The sequence below is a fragment of the Sturnira hondurensis genome, unplaced genomic scaffold, assembly GCF_014824575.4.
Source record: "Sturnira hondurensis isolate 20B ecotype Veracruz unplaced genomic scaffold, ASM1482457v3 Scaffold0009906, whole genome shotgun sequence".
NCBI lineage: Eukaryota > Metazoa > Chordata > Mammalia > Chiroptera > Phyllostomidae > Sturnira > Sturnira hondurensis.
In genome coordinates, this window is record NW_028082537.1 from 2,572,328 (window position 1) to 2,589,269 (window position 16,942).

The 16,942-nt window shown below is 39.7% G+C and overlaps 1 protein-coding gene across 2 annotated transcripts in view; it reads left to right on the forward strand.

Annotated features, from left to right (window-relative positions):
- The window catches only part of LOC118995175 (armadillo repeat-containing protein 3-like), a 39,192-nt gene extending 22,250 nt beyond the window's left edge, over positions 1 to 16,942 (forward strand). The window contains exons 7-12 of one of the 2 annotated variants that reach the window (XM_037058117.1): positions 563 to 660; positions 1,558 to 1,659; positions 2,081 to 2,185; positions 8,183 to 8,383; positions 10,433 to 10,595; positions 16,059 to 16,942. In XM_037058117.1, coding sequence (XP_036914012.1) covers positions 563 to 660; positions 1,558 to 1,659; positions 2,081 to 2,185; positions 8,183 to 8,383; positions 10,433 to 10,595; positions 16,059 to 16,265 — 876 coding nt within the window. In that variant the 3' untranslated portion in view covers positions 16,266 to 16,942. The remainder of the gene's footprint in view (positions 1 to 562; positions 661 to 1,557; positions 1,660 to 2,080; positions 2,186 to 8,182; positions 8,384 to 10,432; positions 10,596 to 16,058) is intronic. The other variant, XM_037058116.1, reaches the window with a different exon arrangement.

Below are 16,942 nucleotides of genomic sequence, written 5' to 3' on the forward strand. Positions count from 1 at the left end.
GTGACTTTTGGGTTTAGGGGATGATGCCCAACCAACTGAGCCATACCAGCCAGGGAATCCATTTTATTTTAAAAGGATGATGACCAGTATCTTGGATGAGAGGAATCTAACTGTAACATGGTTGGAAAAAGACCTCAGAAGGTGATGTAGTCAAACAAACCTTCTTCACCAGGCTAATGAAATTGCTAGTGCAGAGCTTTGTCTAGCCTATTTTCGGGTAGTCTTACTCCATTTTTTGTAATCTGTTTAGTAATTAGTTACTGTTAAAGACCATAAGTTCTCCCTAATGTATATAGATTTATAAACTCAAATACTTTCAGGGGCCAAACTGATAATTACAGTGTGAGACAGCTGAGGATAAAGCAGTAGAGAGTGTGGGGAACTAGAAAGATGTGCCCTGCCCTAAGGCATGATGTCCACAAGCTTCAGGGTCCTATTTCTCATTTGTGTATGTGTGTGTGTGAAATTACACCTCCACAGTTGAGAACATATTCTATCAGCACTCATATTAAAACTTATAACCCGTGCTGATATTACTTTTCAATCTTTAAATTATTTACAGATAAACCCCGGCACCAAACTTCCACCTTTGAAGGACCTCTGCCTAGAAGAAGCAAATGATCTACGTACTGTGCTCTTAGTCAACAGTAAATCTGATGTGTGAGTCTTTGCGGGAAGCAGGGATGCGGGAAGCACACACTGTTTTGTTTACCCATCATCATGTGAATATGGGAAGATTCCCAGAATGGATCTTTCCTTTCCTCTGTGTATCAAGCACTGCCATGGAAAAAAACACCGATCCAGCCCTGGCTGGTGTAGCTCAGTGGATTGAGCGCAGGCCTGCTAACAACACAATCGTGGTTCAATTCCCAGTCAGGGCACATTCCTGGGTTGCAGGCCAGTTTCCAGCAGGAGACACACGAGAGGCAACCATACATTGATATTTCTCTCCCTCTCTCCTTCCCTTCCCTTCTAAAGATAAATAAATAAATTTATTTAAAAAAACACTGATCCATAAACTCACAGCCTGACATAGTAAAGTCCATGGAAGAACCACCACCATGGTTTTTCCTTTGACTTCGTGTTACCAGTCGATTCCAGATGTATTTCAGCAGCCGCAGCTTCTTAGTCTTCTGGTAACAGGAAGTCATTGAAGAAAGTATTAGTAGATGGAAGCAAATGAGGGCGAATTATGTTTACAACTCTCTGGAGTCATGTGCAGGCATCCAGGCATTACAGGATGTCTTTTATACACATAATAAAAGGTAAATAGCAGAGCTAAAAAGCATTTTTTAAATGGTCACATAGATTAATATATCTATGTAATACATTTTATGTGACACATTTTATAAAAGTATTTGCTATTCCAGCTCATGAAAAGCTTTATAATATTTTTTGTCTTATCATAACCTCTCCTTTATGCTTTTAAATTAATATGTCACTGTTAAAATCAGCTCTAAATATGATTTTCAGAAAAAAAACTTTTGTAGAACAAAGCCAGTGTTGATAAGTTAATTATTTTCATTTGTTTGTACTTTCATATATGTAAAATTATAGTTCTCCACCTGCATCTATGGATGATAAATCCTCAGACATTGCTTATGGGCAAACTGTTTCTTCTACATCTTCTTTAAGAAGAACGAGTGAAGAAAAGACCAGGTAAAAAAATGATCTTGCATCTATGCTCAAATAGTTCTCCTCTCAATTTGGGAGTAAAAGAAATTTAGATTTGGGTCATCATTCTTAGATGCTTCTTAGAGTAATATATAACCCCATAATTGGCTTTTAAAATTGCTATGGCAAAGATCTCTGGAAAAGCTGCCAGGGCACCTGGGTCGGCACAGTGTCCGATGTGAGCCCACAGGGAGGTCTTAAGCACGTGACTTGGAGTCTGTGAGCGAGCTTCCTTTCCTGACCTGCGGACGGAACCCTGCGTGGTGGCCTGCTTTGTAATGGTGAAGGGAATCAAGGCATGTTAAAAAGTGAAAATGCCTTATAAAGTGCTAAATGCCTCGTAGATGTAATGGATTGTTATTTTCCATATGATTCAAATTTGTTGTGGTTCTTTTCAAATGGCAAGAAAAAATAGTGCTCGGTTTGGATCTCCCACAGAAGAGAAATCAGAACCTACCTCTGGACGAACCACTGCTCTTAGCAAAAGTGGCACTAAAGAAAAAGGATCAAGGTAAGAAATGTGGCATTTATTCTTCTCGTGATGGTAAGCATGACAAGTTTTAATTACCCACCAAATTTGGTGAAAGGGAGGGCTGGCTTTTAAAGAGGAATATTTTCTTATGGAATCAGTATGTTGAACTAAGCGGGACTCATGAAATGTAATTAAATTAACTTTATTTTTGTCTCTTGCTGGCAATAAAACTTACCCAGAGGGAGTTTCTCACCTGCTTCTGGGTGAGCACTCAGATCACTCTGATCATTATAAAGTCCAACAGTGACTTTAATTCAGAAATGATCACGGAAACAGTCTCTAGTCAGTCATCGAAAGTCCAGCCCTGTGTGGTGATCAATTTAGGATGAATCTCTGTCTGCCTGCAGCGGCTGCCTGCCCTCTCTCTCTCTCTGCTTTCTGCACCCACGCCCCCTCCCATCTTGCTCACGGACATCTCTGCTCTGTTAGGTAGCTGCAAGAGGGAGACAAGTGAAACAGGACCGACTTCGTATGTAGTTGAAAGATTTATAATGTGGAATTGTGGTTTTTAGGCCCGGCAAATTTAAAACACACTTTCGACTTGTTTATCTTATTTTTAAATATATTATTTCTCTTGTGAACTCTCTCAGACTCTTCCAAAAACCGCTGGACCTTCTACCACACTCCATGACCCTTTAATTGACTGTTGACTTAAGCCTCTCAGAACCACTGCGGTGTATTGGACTCTCTCTGGTGCTGATATGGAGTATATCCTTTCTAAACTGAGACTGTCCCCAAAGGTCCTTAAGGGTGTGAGCAGTGGTTTATTTTCTGGCCTTATTTTCACTGTCAGTCTCTGTTGCTCGTTGCACTGCTCTCTGTTCCTGATCTGCTGCTGTTGTCCCAGCCCTGTTTGCCCTCCCTCTCCCTGGCCCTCCTCATGAGGCCTCTCTGCTTCTCCCCTGCTGGACTGAAGACTCCTCGAGGACAAGGACATGTTCTGAGTCACATCATTTCTCTGTTCATTTTCAGTATTTAGCAGAGTGCTTATGTAGGCACTCACATTTGTTCCAGATAGAAACCTGAACTTTGGCAGGAAGTGGTTATTTTGATAAGGCTTATAAATTATGTGTCTTGAGCAAGTAGGTTGTCTTTTCCTTGCCTCGGTTCCCTCATCAGTGCAATGGAAAGAGTAAAAACTGAGCATCTACTAGGTTCCAGGAATTGTTCTAGTGTGGGAAATATGGCAGTGAACAAAAACTTCCACACTCATAGAACTTACATCCCAGTGGAGAGCCAGGCAGCAAGCAAAATAAACCACACACCACACACACATACGCACAATGTATATCCTCCTAAGCCCAGAATAAATCATATCTTCATTTGATACAGTACTTCCTTCTTGTCCTGTTGGAACAGATGGAAATAAGACACTCGATGGAATAGGTTTCATTTGATGTCAGATTTCTTGACTTTCTTATTTTTATCACTGAAGTGGAATTCTTTGAAGCTAGTAGGTATTGTGATTATTTTTCACACACCAAAATTTTCCTACCTCAATTAAAATTCCAGTGAGTTGGACTCAGTATTTATATTTCTCCCTCCAGCCTTGTCCTATAGTTTATCTATTCAACTCGTTGATGATATTAAAAAGGAGCAAGTGATTAAACATTGGAAATATCAATACACAATTTGGGGCCAGACAAATCTCTCTCTCTACTTACCTACCTACCTTCTCATTCCCCTGTGAAGATAGAAAATATGCTTACTTGGATCCACACAGTAAATCTGCTTTCTGAAGCAGTTTTGCTAAAGTCTCAGCAGGAAAGGTAGAAGTTCTGCTATCTTTAATAATCATGAATCAGTGTTCTTTCTGAGGGTTAATTTTATAATTTCTGAGCACTTGTTTACATTTTTATTTAGAAGTGGAATTTGTATAGGCGTCGAAGCCCTTGTTAACGCAACCTGGCAGCCTTCACGGGAAGGAAGTCCGACTGGGGTACTTCTGCTCGTAACAGCAGGGCAGTGCCATTAAGGTGTTTTGTTAAATTATCAGCTTTTAATAAATATTTTCTTTTTTCTTTATTTATTTTTAGAGAGGGGAAAGGAAGGAGAAAGAGAGGGAGAGAAATATCAATGTATGGTTGTCTCTTACATAGCCCGCCCTGGGGACCTGGCCTGTAACCCAGGCACGTGTCCTGATTGGGGATTCAATTGGTGACCCTTTGGTTTGCAGCCCATGCGCAATCCACTGAGCTACACCTGCCAGGGAAAATGGTCTATTTTTAATTATTATTTTTAATACTTCATTTTTATTATATTTTTCCCATTACCATTTATCCCCCCATACCCTCTTCTACCTCCACCCGCGCCCCTCCCTCACCTGGCAATCACCATGCAGTTGTGCGTGTCCGTGAGATCTTTTTCTTTTTTGCTCCATCCCTCCGGCACCACCCCCAGGCTCCCCACCCCAAGCTGTCAGTCTGCTCTCTGTCTATGAGTCTGTCCCTATTTTGCTTGTTATTTTTAACCACTCAATAAGATAATGCTCCTCAGTGAGCTTTGCTGGTGTATTAGATGGGGTCTTCTACAGGCCAGTGATTTTTCTTACTTCAGGCAACATACTCAGTGGGAAATATACCTCATGTTTTACAGCTGGCTCTGTGTAATCATGGGGATGAGCTTTCCAGTCTCATAAACTTATCTGGTAGTTTTATTTTATTCATTTATTTTATTTTATTTTTTATTGTTGTGCAATTGCAGTTGTCCCCTTCTCCCCCATTACTATAGTTTTAGAAAGCAGGTAAACTTAACTAAGCTTTCTACCATTATAATTGACCCCTTAGTAGTGTTAGTTCCTAATGTACAAAAATCTTACCATGTGTGTGAATATGCTCAGTTTGTCTATTTTGTGGAAAAGGAAAAGGTTAAGATGAAACAGCTGGGAAATATTAATTTTTGCTTAGAGACTTTCCATTACACTGTAACTTAGATTCATACAATCCAGTGATTTATTCAGGCTCCCCCAGTTTTACTTCCAACATGTGTGTGTATTTAGTTCTGTACAATTTTATCACATCTGTGAGTTCAGATGTCTATGACTACAACTGAGATAATGAACAGCTCTATCACCACAAGAACCTTTCCTGTCTAATTGCTTCAGTGCCATTATTGAAAAAGCTATATTTCTTCCATTGAATTGCTTTTGTACCTTGGTCAAAAATCCGTTGAGCATACTAGTGGGTCTCATTCTGGGTCCTCTGTTTTGTTGCATTAATCTGTGTTTCCATCTCTCCACTAGTATCTCTCAGTCTGGCTTACTGTAGCTGGATAGTAAGCTTTGATACCAAGTAGGGAGATTCTTCCCACTTTATTCTTCTTTGCTAAGATTGATTTAGCTGTTCTAGGGCCTGTGTTCTTTCTGAGGGTTAATTTTATAATTTCCCATATAAATTGCAGTGTAAGATTTTTTTTTATGTCTACAGAGACTGCTTGAATTTTGGTAGGAGTTATATGAAACCTGGAGATCATTTTGGGAAGGAAATACATATTTAATATGTTGCATCTTTAAATCTAAGAACACAATATGTATTATCACTTATTTCAGTCTTCTTTGATTGCTTTCAATAGGATTTTTAATATTTAGTACACAGGTTTTTACATATTTTGTGAAGTTTATACCTAAGTATTTAACTTTCTTAGACCAATTGTAAGTGCTTCCAAACTTTTTTCATTTTCACTTTTGTTGTTACTATGTAGAAACACAATTGATTTTAGTATATGGATCTTATATCTTAAAGCCTTGAAAAACTCTCATGTTAGTTCTAGGGGGTTTCTTCTTTCTTTTCCCTTTTTGGCAAATTTCTTGAGATTTTCTACATAAACAATCATGTCATCTGCTTTGCTTTTAGGTTGTTGTTGTTGTTTCTTTAATCCTCATTTGAGGGTATACTCATTGATTCCAGTGGGAGAGGAAGGGGAATCAAGAGAGAGAAACATTGATGCAAGAGAAACGTCAATCAGCTGTGTCCCACACGTGCCATAGCTGGGACTGAACCCACAACCCAGGACGATGCTCCAACCCACTGAGCCACACCAGCCAGGGCTGCCTTTAGGTTTTGATAGTTTATTTTTGGTGTGTCTGGGAGTGAAATTCTTTAGATTTATTTCATTGACGTTTACTAAAATTCTTGACTATGTAGATTTATGTCTTTAACCAAATTGATGGAGCCATATCACTCCTAATGATTCATTTTTTTCTGTACTTCAGTCTGGATGAATGTTTCTTCTTCAACTCCTTGGGTGCTGGACTTCCATATAGTTTGATTTTCTGGCAGTTCTAGTTATTTTTGTTTTTAAAGTATTGTTGTCCTTCTTTTGGTTGTGCGAGGAGGCAATGTATATCTACGTATGCCTCCATCTTTGCCGGAATTCCATAAACAAATTTCTACGGTTGCTTTCCTGAGCTCCTTCCTCTCCATGATCTTCTTTGTCTTTTCTGGTTCATTGGGGCTTCCCCTGACACACTTTGCCATGACTGCATCCGTATCTATGGCCAAACAGCAGGAGGACTGATTGAGTGTAAGGCAGTTTTAGGCTCTTAGGGACCCTGATGCCACTACTGCAACCCCATAGGGATTCCTTAGGGTCTGGAGCACAAGAGAATGGAGAAAAATAAGAAAACAACCAGGGCTTTTCTCCATGTTCTCTCTTTCCTGTTTCTCCAGCAGGCTTCTCTTTGAGCTTCAACTGTCTGTGCTGATGTCCACTTTCAGATTTGGGGCTGTGTTTAGTTCAGCTTGTAGAATAGTGGATGAAAATAAGTCAAACTCACCAAGAGTTCAGGAGTAATTCAGAATATTCTCTGGTCTCTCTGCTATTGATTGCTTTTCAGAGTTTTCAAATAGCTATTGCACATATTCTTCCCAGGTGTTATGACTGTATGAAGTAGGAGAGACAGAGTAAAGTGTGCATATTCCATGTTACCTGGCAAAAGAACCCACACCATTGTTTTTGTTCAACTCACTAACTAGAGACAGTCAGTAAGATGTCAATAGTGGTTCAAAGAACATTGGAGAAGCTAGGTATTTAATTAAATGTTAGGAAAGGATTTCCACATAAAAATCCATCCTGTTGGATATTAACCACCCTCTAGAACAATAAACTGTAACCTTTGGAAGTATCTTTTCCACTGACAGAAATTTGCGTCTTAACTAAACAAAATTCTACGCGATAACTAAGTTACTTAATTTGTCTAAATCAGGAACTTTTAATTAATAGTATCTTTTAATTAAACAGTACCTTTACTGTACATTCCATTTTTCCCAAGTAGAGAACCAAGTGCATTCTAAGAAGGTGTGGGGGGGGTGAAAGTGGGCAAAGGAGGGATGAATGGGGACCGAAAGAGAGAGACTCTGGGCGATGGGCACACAGTGCAGTGGGCAGGTGGTGTATTGAGTTGTACACTTGAAACCTGTGTGGTTTTACTAACCAATGTCACCCCGACAAATTTAATAATAAAAAAATAACTATGTACATCTCCCCAGATAAACTTTTGGTGAGTCTTTGCCCCTGCCTGATGTGAATTCCATGCCATCCTTGTTTTATTTTGTTATGTTTTTTTTTTTTTACTTTTTCCTATTTTTTGGATAAATTTTCTTAAAAACCATGATAGAAATTCTTCCTTCAGAAGGTGTCAGCTGAAACAAGAGATGATATGAAATCAACATAGACTTCCTGAGAAGGCAACCGATTTTTCCCCCAATTCAATGTATATTTATTGCATACCTGTGATGGGCCAGCCAGCTTGCTATGCAACTGTACAGAAGACCAATAGAATCCTGTAGTATTCTCTTGAAAATTAATTTCTACTGCAAAACATAGGAGCTCTAAAACTATATGAGTGTCATTGAAAATTTGACAACTATGTGATGTGGTCGTTGAGGTATAAACACTGATTTTCTGGGGTGTTCTTGAGATTAACTCAGAGCACAGTGAGTGCTTATTCATTCCGATTGCTGTTGTTTACTCTGAAAGGAAAGGCAGAGGAAAGAAAGAGGAGGAAAAGCTGGAGGAGGAGGAAGAAGTTACAGCAGCACAAAAATGGGCTGGAGAAGGAGGCCCCTGTAAAGAGTGGTTCCCTCCCTCTGATCCTGACTTCTGTGCTTACGTGTATGAAGTGACCAAATCAATACTTCCCATAACAAACACAAAGGAACAGGTTGAAACTCTTGCAAAGTAAGTTGTCTATATACACATATACATTTTCTTTTTTCTAAAGATTTATTTATTTATCTTTAGAGGGGAAGGGAAGGAGAGAGGGAGAGAAACATCGATGTATGGTTGCCTCTCATGTGTGCCTGCTGGGAACTGGCCTGCAACCCAGGCATGTGCCCTGACTGGGAATCAAACTGCGACCCTTTGGTTCACAAGCCCGTGCTCAATCCACTGAGCTATGCCAGCCAGGCCACATATATGTTTTCAATTTCTGAAAAATATTTTTTATTTTACTGGTTTGCATTTTTAGCCAATTTTCAGACAGCTCTTCCATAATAAAGTTAAACTTTATTGCTCCCTACCTCTGACTCTGAAGCAGAAACACAAGGAGCTAAAAAAAATTTCTCAGTTTCTAGTTTATATCAGATTTCTGCCAAGAATCAGAACTAGGATTGAGAAATTGCTTAAAGAAAAGTCCGTGTGCATATTCCAACTATGCTTTACAATAAATAAATAAATAAATAAATAAAGGCAAAAATGTCCATCATTTTCTCCTGCTAAACCTTGAAAAACATCTTTCAATGTGAACCTGAAGAACTTACAAATGAATCAAAAGTTTGAAAATAAAATCATCCCTGGGTATGCTCACAATTTAAAGAAATTCTACTGTGAATTATTTGTAAACTCACAAGCTGTTTGCTAATACAAACAACCATCTCCCATTTTTATATATTTCACATTGCTCTAAAGTGGGAGAGTGAGTATACCAAAATGTGTGGGCAGGCTCAGTGTTTAATCTGATTCCACTAAGAGAAGCTGAGAACTTAACTTGGTAGCTATAAGGGAACAGGAATCACTGGAAACGGAGGATGCCCTCTTGACTGACGCCAACCAGCAGGTGAGGTACTGGATTGCGCAACAGCTGCGGTCTCCATGGGGACTTGTATCTGCTCCAAACAGAAGTGAGCTGCAGTCATCAAACCCCAATGTGACAACTACAAGAAGCCCAGCCACCAGATCACTGACTTCTTATCAGGCAAAACTGGACAAAAGCATTTGTTGGCTATAAAGGTTTCCTCATGTCCTTAAGAAGTGATGGCTTAAGCAGAACTCTGGTTTAGCTCATTTCAACATTTGTCAAATTCCCTCATGCTTTGTTTCTATCAGAAATACTTTCTCATCATTTGCAAATAATTGTTTTTTAACCTGAGCCTACACCAGGATGGAGACAGAGACTTGTCCTTGTGCTTTCTGCTGCGGGCCTTCATTACAGTGCACTTGAGCAGTAAGACTGCAAGTCAGGTCAGAAGCTTTCCCCTCAGCACTTTCTCTTGTTTTTCACCATTGTTTTTTGCTCCCTTCCACATGTGACAAGGACAAATTCTTTCTTTAAAATATGCAATTTTGACTTTAAGATGCAGTAGCCTTAGTCTACAGAGGATTTTTGCAGGTGCGTTTCCTGATTTCTTCAGGGAGAACCTAGTATTAAGAGAAACCCGCAGGCAAAGTGTACCATAGTCATCCTGCCTTTTGCTTCTTCCTCTCTCCTCTAACTTCGGTGTTATGGAAATGTCATGTCTTTCACTAAATTTAAAACATAATGAAATTTAAAAGAAAAATATTATAAAACTTAAAAATATTTGCAAGTCTAATGGGAAAATTTCTATGTGTTTGTCTTTTCTCTGAGTTTAAATTTCTTGAAAGAAGAACCATATGTTAGTACCATGCCTTGGATTTCAGACAGACATTTACAAATACTTTTCAAAAATAGGATAAAATTCTAAATTTCCACTGATACAAATTTAGTGATACTGATTTATATCTTATTGGGAAAATTCACATGCATTTCTTTCCATGTGTTAAATAAAATTGTTAGAATTTCAGTTTATATATGACATTTTGAATTCAGTAAGCCTAATTTTAACCCAGTTACAATAAGTACATTTTAAAGAATAAAGCAAACAAAATCAGAGGGAATATAGTTTTTATAATTACACATACAGTTACACTCAAAGCATCCAAAGTGAGATATTAAACTTGAGTGATTTGGTCTCATTGTAATTGACACAGGTATGTGGCAGAAAAAATGGGTGGTAAAATTCCAAAAGAGAAACTACAGAATTTCAGCTGGCAACTTCATATAAGTGAAATAAAATTTCAACTTAAATCCATTGTTGTGCCAATTGGACAGATCAAAGAAGGAATCTTCTACCATCGAGCTTTGCTTTTCAAGGTATTTAAGATGTTTTGCTTCATTTGCCATTAGGTAAAAATGTTTTCTCTTTATCATAATAGAGCAAGCCAGCTGCCAACTGGGTAATATTAATCCTATCACTTAGATTTGAGATGTATATGTGTGTGTATACACATACACACAAGTACATTTATATTCACAGACAGTTAAAGGTATATGCATTTAGTATTCATCATACACCAACCAGACGCCATGGCCTCTTCTGGGGTCTGGGAATACAAAGACATTAAAGTGACTGTCCCTGTATACAAGGTGTACCTAGGCCAGACTTCTGGGTTCTAAGGTGATGTCAGGGAAAGTCTCAGGAGAGAAAATGATATATTAGAGGTAACGTGGGATTTCAACAGATAAGAAAGGAGGCAAGAGTATTCAAAACAAAGCAAACCTTCTATACAAAATAACAGGTATGAGTCAATGGGCCATTTGGGAAATGTAGAACAGTTTGTCTGGATGAAGAAAGAAGAAGGGTCGGATGAAGCTAAAGGACCAGATTGTAAAGCACCATGTGAGGAGCAGAACGTTATTGAGGGGAAATGAATGGGCAACTATTTTCACAGACCATCCAGGCAACAGAATGTGGAATGGACTAGAGCAGGGCAAGACTGGAGACAGGACGACCAGTTGGAAGGTTACTGGAGCAAGAAGTATAGATGACCTTTACTGAAGGCATAGTCGAGGATGTGAGAGAGGGGGTGAATTTAGAGGGAGATTTAAGAGATAGAGCTGAAAGGAGTTGCGGATTGTGTAGGTGTGGTGTGAGAGAAAACAGGAGAAGAACAGAACAATTTCCAAGTTTTAGGAGGGGCAGCTGGTAACAGTGGCACCATTCGCTGAAGTGCAGTACACTGGAGAAGGATTGGGTTTAAGAGATCTTTGTTTTTCTCCATTATATCCAGTGTCCATAATGTAATAGCAGCTAAGAAAAATGGTTTCTAAACTATAGGCTGAATGTATAAAATTCTTTTTTTAAAATTTTTAATTTATTTCTAGAGAGAGGGGACAGGAAGGAGAAAGAGTGTGAGAGAAACATCGATGTATGGTTGCCTCTCATGTGTCCCCTGCTGGGAACTGGCCTGCAACCCAGGCATGTGCCCCGACTGGGAATTGAACCAGAGACCCTTTGCTTCACAGGCCCGTGCTCAATCCACTGAGCTACACCAGCCAGGGCTGAATGTATAAAATTCTTATTCTCTCCCAAGTACCTGTAAACCTCACTACATCCACGTGTATGTTTACCTCCAGTCCCTAATTCTGTTTATAATCCAGATGTCAGTCTGTCCTAACTCCTTGGATTTCTTGCTCTTTCAATTCTCCTCTACTGTCTTTAATCTCTTTCTCTCTCTTAGCCATTTCTCCTTTAAAATCTAAAATTAAATCTACAATACTTAAAGAGTAAGTCTACTTTCTTTTTCATGATATCCACAGCCACTACTGCAGCTCCTGTAATCATGACCACCACCCCTTTTACCTGTGTGCCAGGTGATAGTATAATTGTGAAGAGTCTCAAAAATGCCAACAGTGAAATAACTCCTTGTTTTAGAGATAAGAAAATGGATACTTAGAGAAGAAATTTACCTAAGGTCAACCAGAGGTACAATTGGAACATGAACCCATGCTTATCTGAATGAAAACCTGCAATAATTCTTCTACCCATAGACAGTTCTCATTCTGGTCAAAACCAAGTCAACTCAAATCTTTGTCCCTCCTTGGCACACCTCTCGTTTTCCTTCCCAACTCACTGCAGTATGGCCTTTGCTCCCCCTCAAGAAGAATGAGAGGGATCTGTTTTCTCTCTTACTTGATAGACAATAGAATTTATCATTGATCGTTCTCTTTCTTTGACACCGTTCTCTTTAGTAACTTGTCCTCTCCTACTACTTCATCTCATCTCCTTTGGAGACCTCTTTTCCTCCACCCCTCTCTCAAACATTGGGGTCCTGTGAGGCTCCGATACCAGCTCTTTTCTCTTTCTCCCTCTATGTATTTCACGGGGTGAAGCCATCCTTCCCTGTGGCCTTAAATGCCACCTACCTTCCAGATGCTTTCCTCTGTTCCACAAATGTCTTCTGTCCCCAGATTTATGTAACTCCTCACCCTCTAGCCAGATACATTTAAGTGTCTCACAGACACCATATTAGTCGACTTGGGCTTCTATAACAAAATACCATAGACAGGGTGCCTTAAACAATAAGATTCACTTTTCATAGTTCCATAGGCTGAAAAATCTAGGATCAAGATACTGGGAGATTCAACATTAGATGAGGGCTCACTTCTTGATCTGCATCTGCCGTTTCTTAGTGTAAAATCGCCTGGCACAGAGAGAGAGAGAGCTCTGGTCTCTCCCTCCTCTTATAAGGGCACTGATGCCACCACGGAAGCTCCACCCTCGTGATCACATCTGGACCTAATTACCTTCTGAAGGATCCACCTCCAAATACCGTCACATTGAAGGGAAGGGCTTCAATGTGTGAATCTGGGGGTGAACAAATATTCAGTCTATAACATTATGTAAAACTGAATTTTTAATATGTAATTGTCATTAAAGTTTATTTAATAATCAGTATTATGCCCATTTCTGTTAAGAAAAGAATATTTTACATTGACCATTCTTGTGAATGGAGTCCTCAATGTCATTCAATCCACTTGGAAGCCTGAACATCAGGCCCAGTAAGCTTGTTGGTTTACAATTGACAGGGAAATGGAACACATCAAACTGAATTCTTTACCCCCACATTTCAACTGAGTCATGCAATTAATTATCCAGGCCTTGCCTGCCCACCAGTGAAATTCTCACTGTTAATTTAACTCATTGATAAAGTCTCTTTTCCTTTCACCCCTCCTAAATCTTTCATTTCTCCTACATGCATTAACTTTCTCTTTCCCATTTTCTTCCATATTTTGGCACTTTTTGGCTTTATTTTTTGTTTGTTGGCAGCCTAGATGAATTATCCACAGACCTTATAATTTGCTCACTAATTTCCCTCATTTTGCCCCTGATCCTTTTACTCCTCTGCCTGGCCAGCCCACCAGTCTGACTGCCTGTCCTTCCCACTAATGCCACTCCAGCTGCAGAACATGACAGTGAGGATTGTCATAGTGGATTCAGGGTGTCCCTCGTGGGTGGACTAGCAGGTAGCTGGTCACCTTTTTCCAGCTCCTAGTCATGGGCTTCTGTTTTCCTCAGCAGCTACACCCCACATCGGCCCTTCTTTCTAAGCCGTTCCATCACTACCTATTCTCTAAGCAGATCACCTGCTTTCTCACTTCACAAGGAAAAAAAGAGACTTTCGGATTCATCTCAGCTGCAGGTGGTGTCATTCTGAGGTTAAGAACTCAGCCTCCTGAGACCGAGTCCCTGGCTCTCACATTGGGTCACCGCCTACTATGACCTTGGAAAATTACCTGACCTCAGCTTTATTCTTTGTAAAACAGGAAATACAATAGTATCTCTTTCATGAGGTTGTTTTGATTATTTAATGAGTCTTGACAAAGAGTAAGAGATCAGTTATTTTGGAAAATATAATTATACAGGGGTGAGCAAAAGTAGGTTTGTAGTTGTGAGTCTGCCAAATGCAGAGTTTCTCCTTATATTATTATTTATTAATTGTATTATTTTCCATGTGAACAGCTGTAAACACACTTTTGCAAACCTCTGTATGCTTATTTTTTCTCTCTACCCCACTAGACGATGAGTGTTAAATGATTCTAGTACTAATTCCAACATAGGAGGGAAGGTGTTCCACACATCAAAGCAATTTTCCAACAGTAGTTGGGTTCCTGCAATTCAACTAAATTCTGACACTGTCTATGCAGAGATAGCGTTAGATCCCACAGAATAAGGGCTCAGTCTTACAAGATAGCTCCCACTCCACTTCAGATGGTAGTCACAAGACTGGGTTATCACCTGTGCTTCTAACTGACCAGCTACAGGTTGGAGGTTCCAACAGCCCCATCCTTGGGTTCGATTATTTTGCAAGAGCTGTTCACACAACTCAAAGAAACATTGTGCCTACTAGATTACATTTTATTATAAAGGAATATAACTTAGGAGCAGCCAGGTGGAGAGATGAATACAGGTGAAGGTGTGGGGAAAGGGTGTGGAGCATCCATGCCCTCCTCAGGAGGGCCACGACTTTAAAGCTCTACCTGTTCTCCAACCCAGAAGCTCTTGAACCCTGTTAGGGTTTCTGTGGAGGCTTCATGACATAGGCATTGGCCATTGACTGATTCAACTTCCAGCCCCTCCTCTCTCTGCAGAGGTAGTGGGAGGGAGTAGGACTGAAAGTTCCAAACCTCTAATCAAGTGGTTGATTCTCTGGGCAACCAGGCCCATCCTCAGGTGAGGTCCAGCAGTCATCTCATTAGCATAACCAAAGGCACCTCTATGGCTCTCACTTAGGAAATTCTAAGGATTTTAGGATTTCTGTGCCTGAAACCCTGATGAAGACCAAAATATATTTCTAACTAGAAATTGCAACATCACAGAGTGCTAAACATTCAGATAAGTTACATTAATACATGAATATAGAGATTATTGAAACAACACACTTCTCACCTCCTAGTACCAGGCACCTTTATTGAGTACTCACTCTGTGCCAGCATTCATGCTCTAAGTACTTGACATGTATTAATTCCCGTCATCTTTATAAACTCCCCATGAGGAGGGTGGTTAGACTGCTGTTTTCCTCATTTCACAGATGAAGAAATGGAATCACACAGAGTTTGAGTCGTTTGCATAAGGTGATAACAACTAGTAAGTGGCTGAGCTGAAATTCAAACCCAGGCTGTGCGATCCAGCTCTCTTATCCACTGTAATGTGGCCAAGAAGTTTCCAGATTATTTTAAGCTACTTTTTAAAAATAATGTCAATATTAAGACAAACTGAAGAGACAGCTCCCTAAAAACATAAGCAACCCCTGAGAAGGTGGCAGCAGGCAGCCTGGGAAGGACCAACCACTTACAATTTCTCTCCTGCTCTACAGCATCTGTCTATCTACATCACCCAGAATAAATTGGCTACAAATAGGTCCCCATCCATTTGGTCCCTCCTTTCAATCTCACTGTGTATCACAGCCGGAGAGCAGCCTGGGCACATGGAAAGATTGATAGATGCACCAGTGCTGAAAGCCTGTGGAATAGCTTTTCTCCAAAGACATTATCAATCTTGTGCTTACACAATGCAGGGGAACTGCCTGAAAAATGTCACTTCCCAGCAGGACCTACACAAAAGTGTTAAATCTATAGGATCTTAAGGAACGAGGAAACCCACCACATTTTATTGGCTCCTATCACAATATTCCACATTTTTTCAGCCTCCTATCTAAGCATTTCTCTGTAAGAGTTGTATATTTCACCTTCAACCAAGGTGGGTCTTACAACTAAGGATTTACCCCCACCCCTCTCCCTCTTCACTCTTGGTTGATCTTGTGTTTTCACCCACAGGCTCTGGCTGATAAAATTGGCATCGGCTGCTCTTTGGTTCGAGGGGATTATGGAAGAGCATGGAACGAAGTTAGGCTAGTGAATGGATCTCAGAAGGGAGTGACTGGGGGTCACCGTCCTGAAGTGTACATTGTTGACCTCATGTTCCATCCAGGTGGACTGATGAAGCTAAAAAGTAAAGAAGCAGATCTTTACAGGTTTCTCTAAAACAATCAAACAAACACACAAAAAAAGCTCAAAGAACAAGAAATTTATTCTGTACACTTTTTATGAAGTTCACCAATTAGTTTTATTTCTTTAAATAAAAGTATCAGAAAGCTTTTCCCTGTGTAGAAATGAGGAAACTTGGGTAGATATGGTTGCGCTTCGGAGTCCAGGCTTCGGCAAATGCTTCATCTGATTAGATCATCATATGCTTCCCGTACCTCATGAAAAGCTTATTATTATCAAAATTAATCCACCGCAGGGTTTCCTAAGGACCGTGTCTGCCCTTTGGGACTCCTGCTGTGAAAACACTCAGCTGCTGATCCCAGACAACTCTGCGGCCTCATCACTGTCAGTCTTCACGCCCGGAACACCTCCACTGGGGTTTCAGCCTCCGGTTAAATCAATCCAATGGTGTTTAGTGTCTTCAGTCACCTTCCTCACTTTCACAGAGTTCAGATTATTTGTAGTTTGAATATTTGTAGATCTATTGTAGTATTACAAATTCTAAGTTTTTGTTCACATTTAAAAAAAACTTACTTAAAACAATGTTTAAGATACTTCATTAAACTATACATATTTCTAAAAACTATTTCCATAAATTGTATTTGTCCTATGTACATTGACTTGGAAATATACCTTCAGTTAAGAGAAATTCTGTTTGGCTTTTACACATTTAA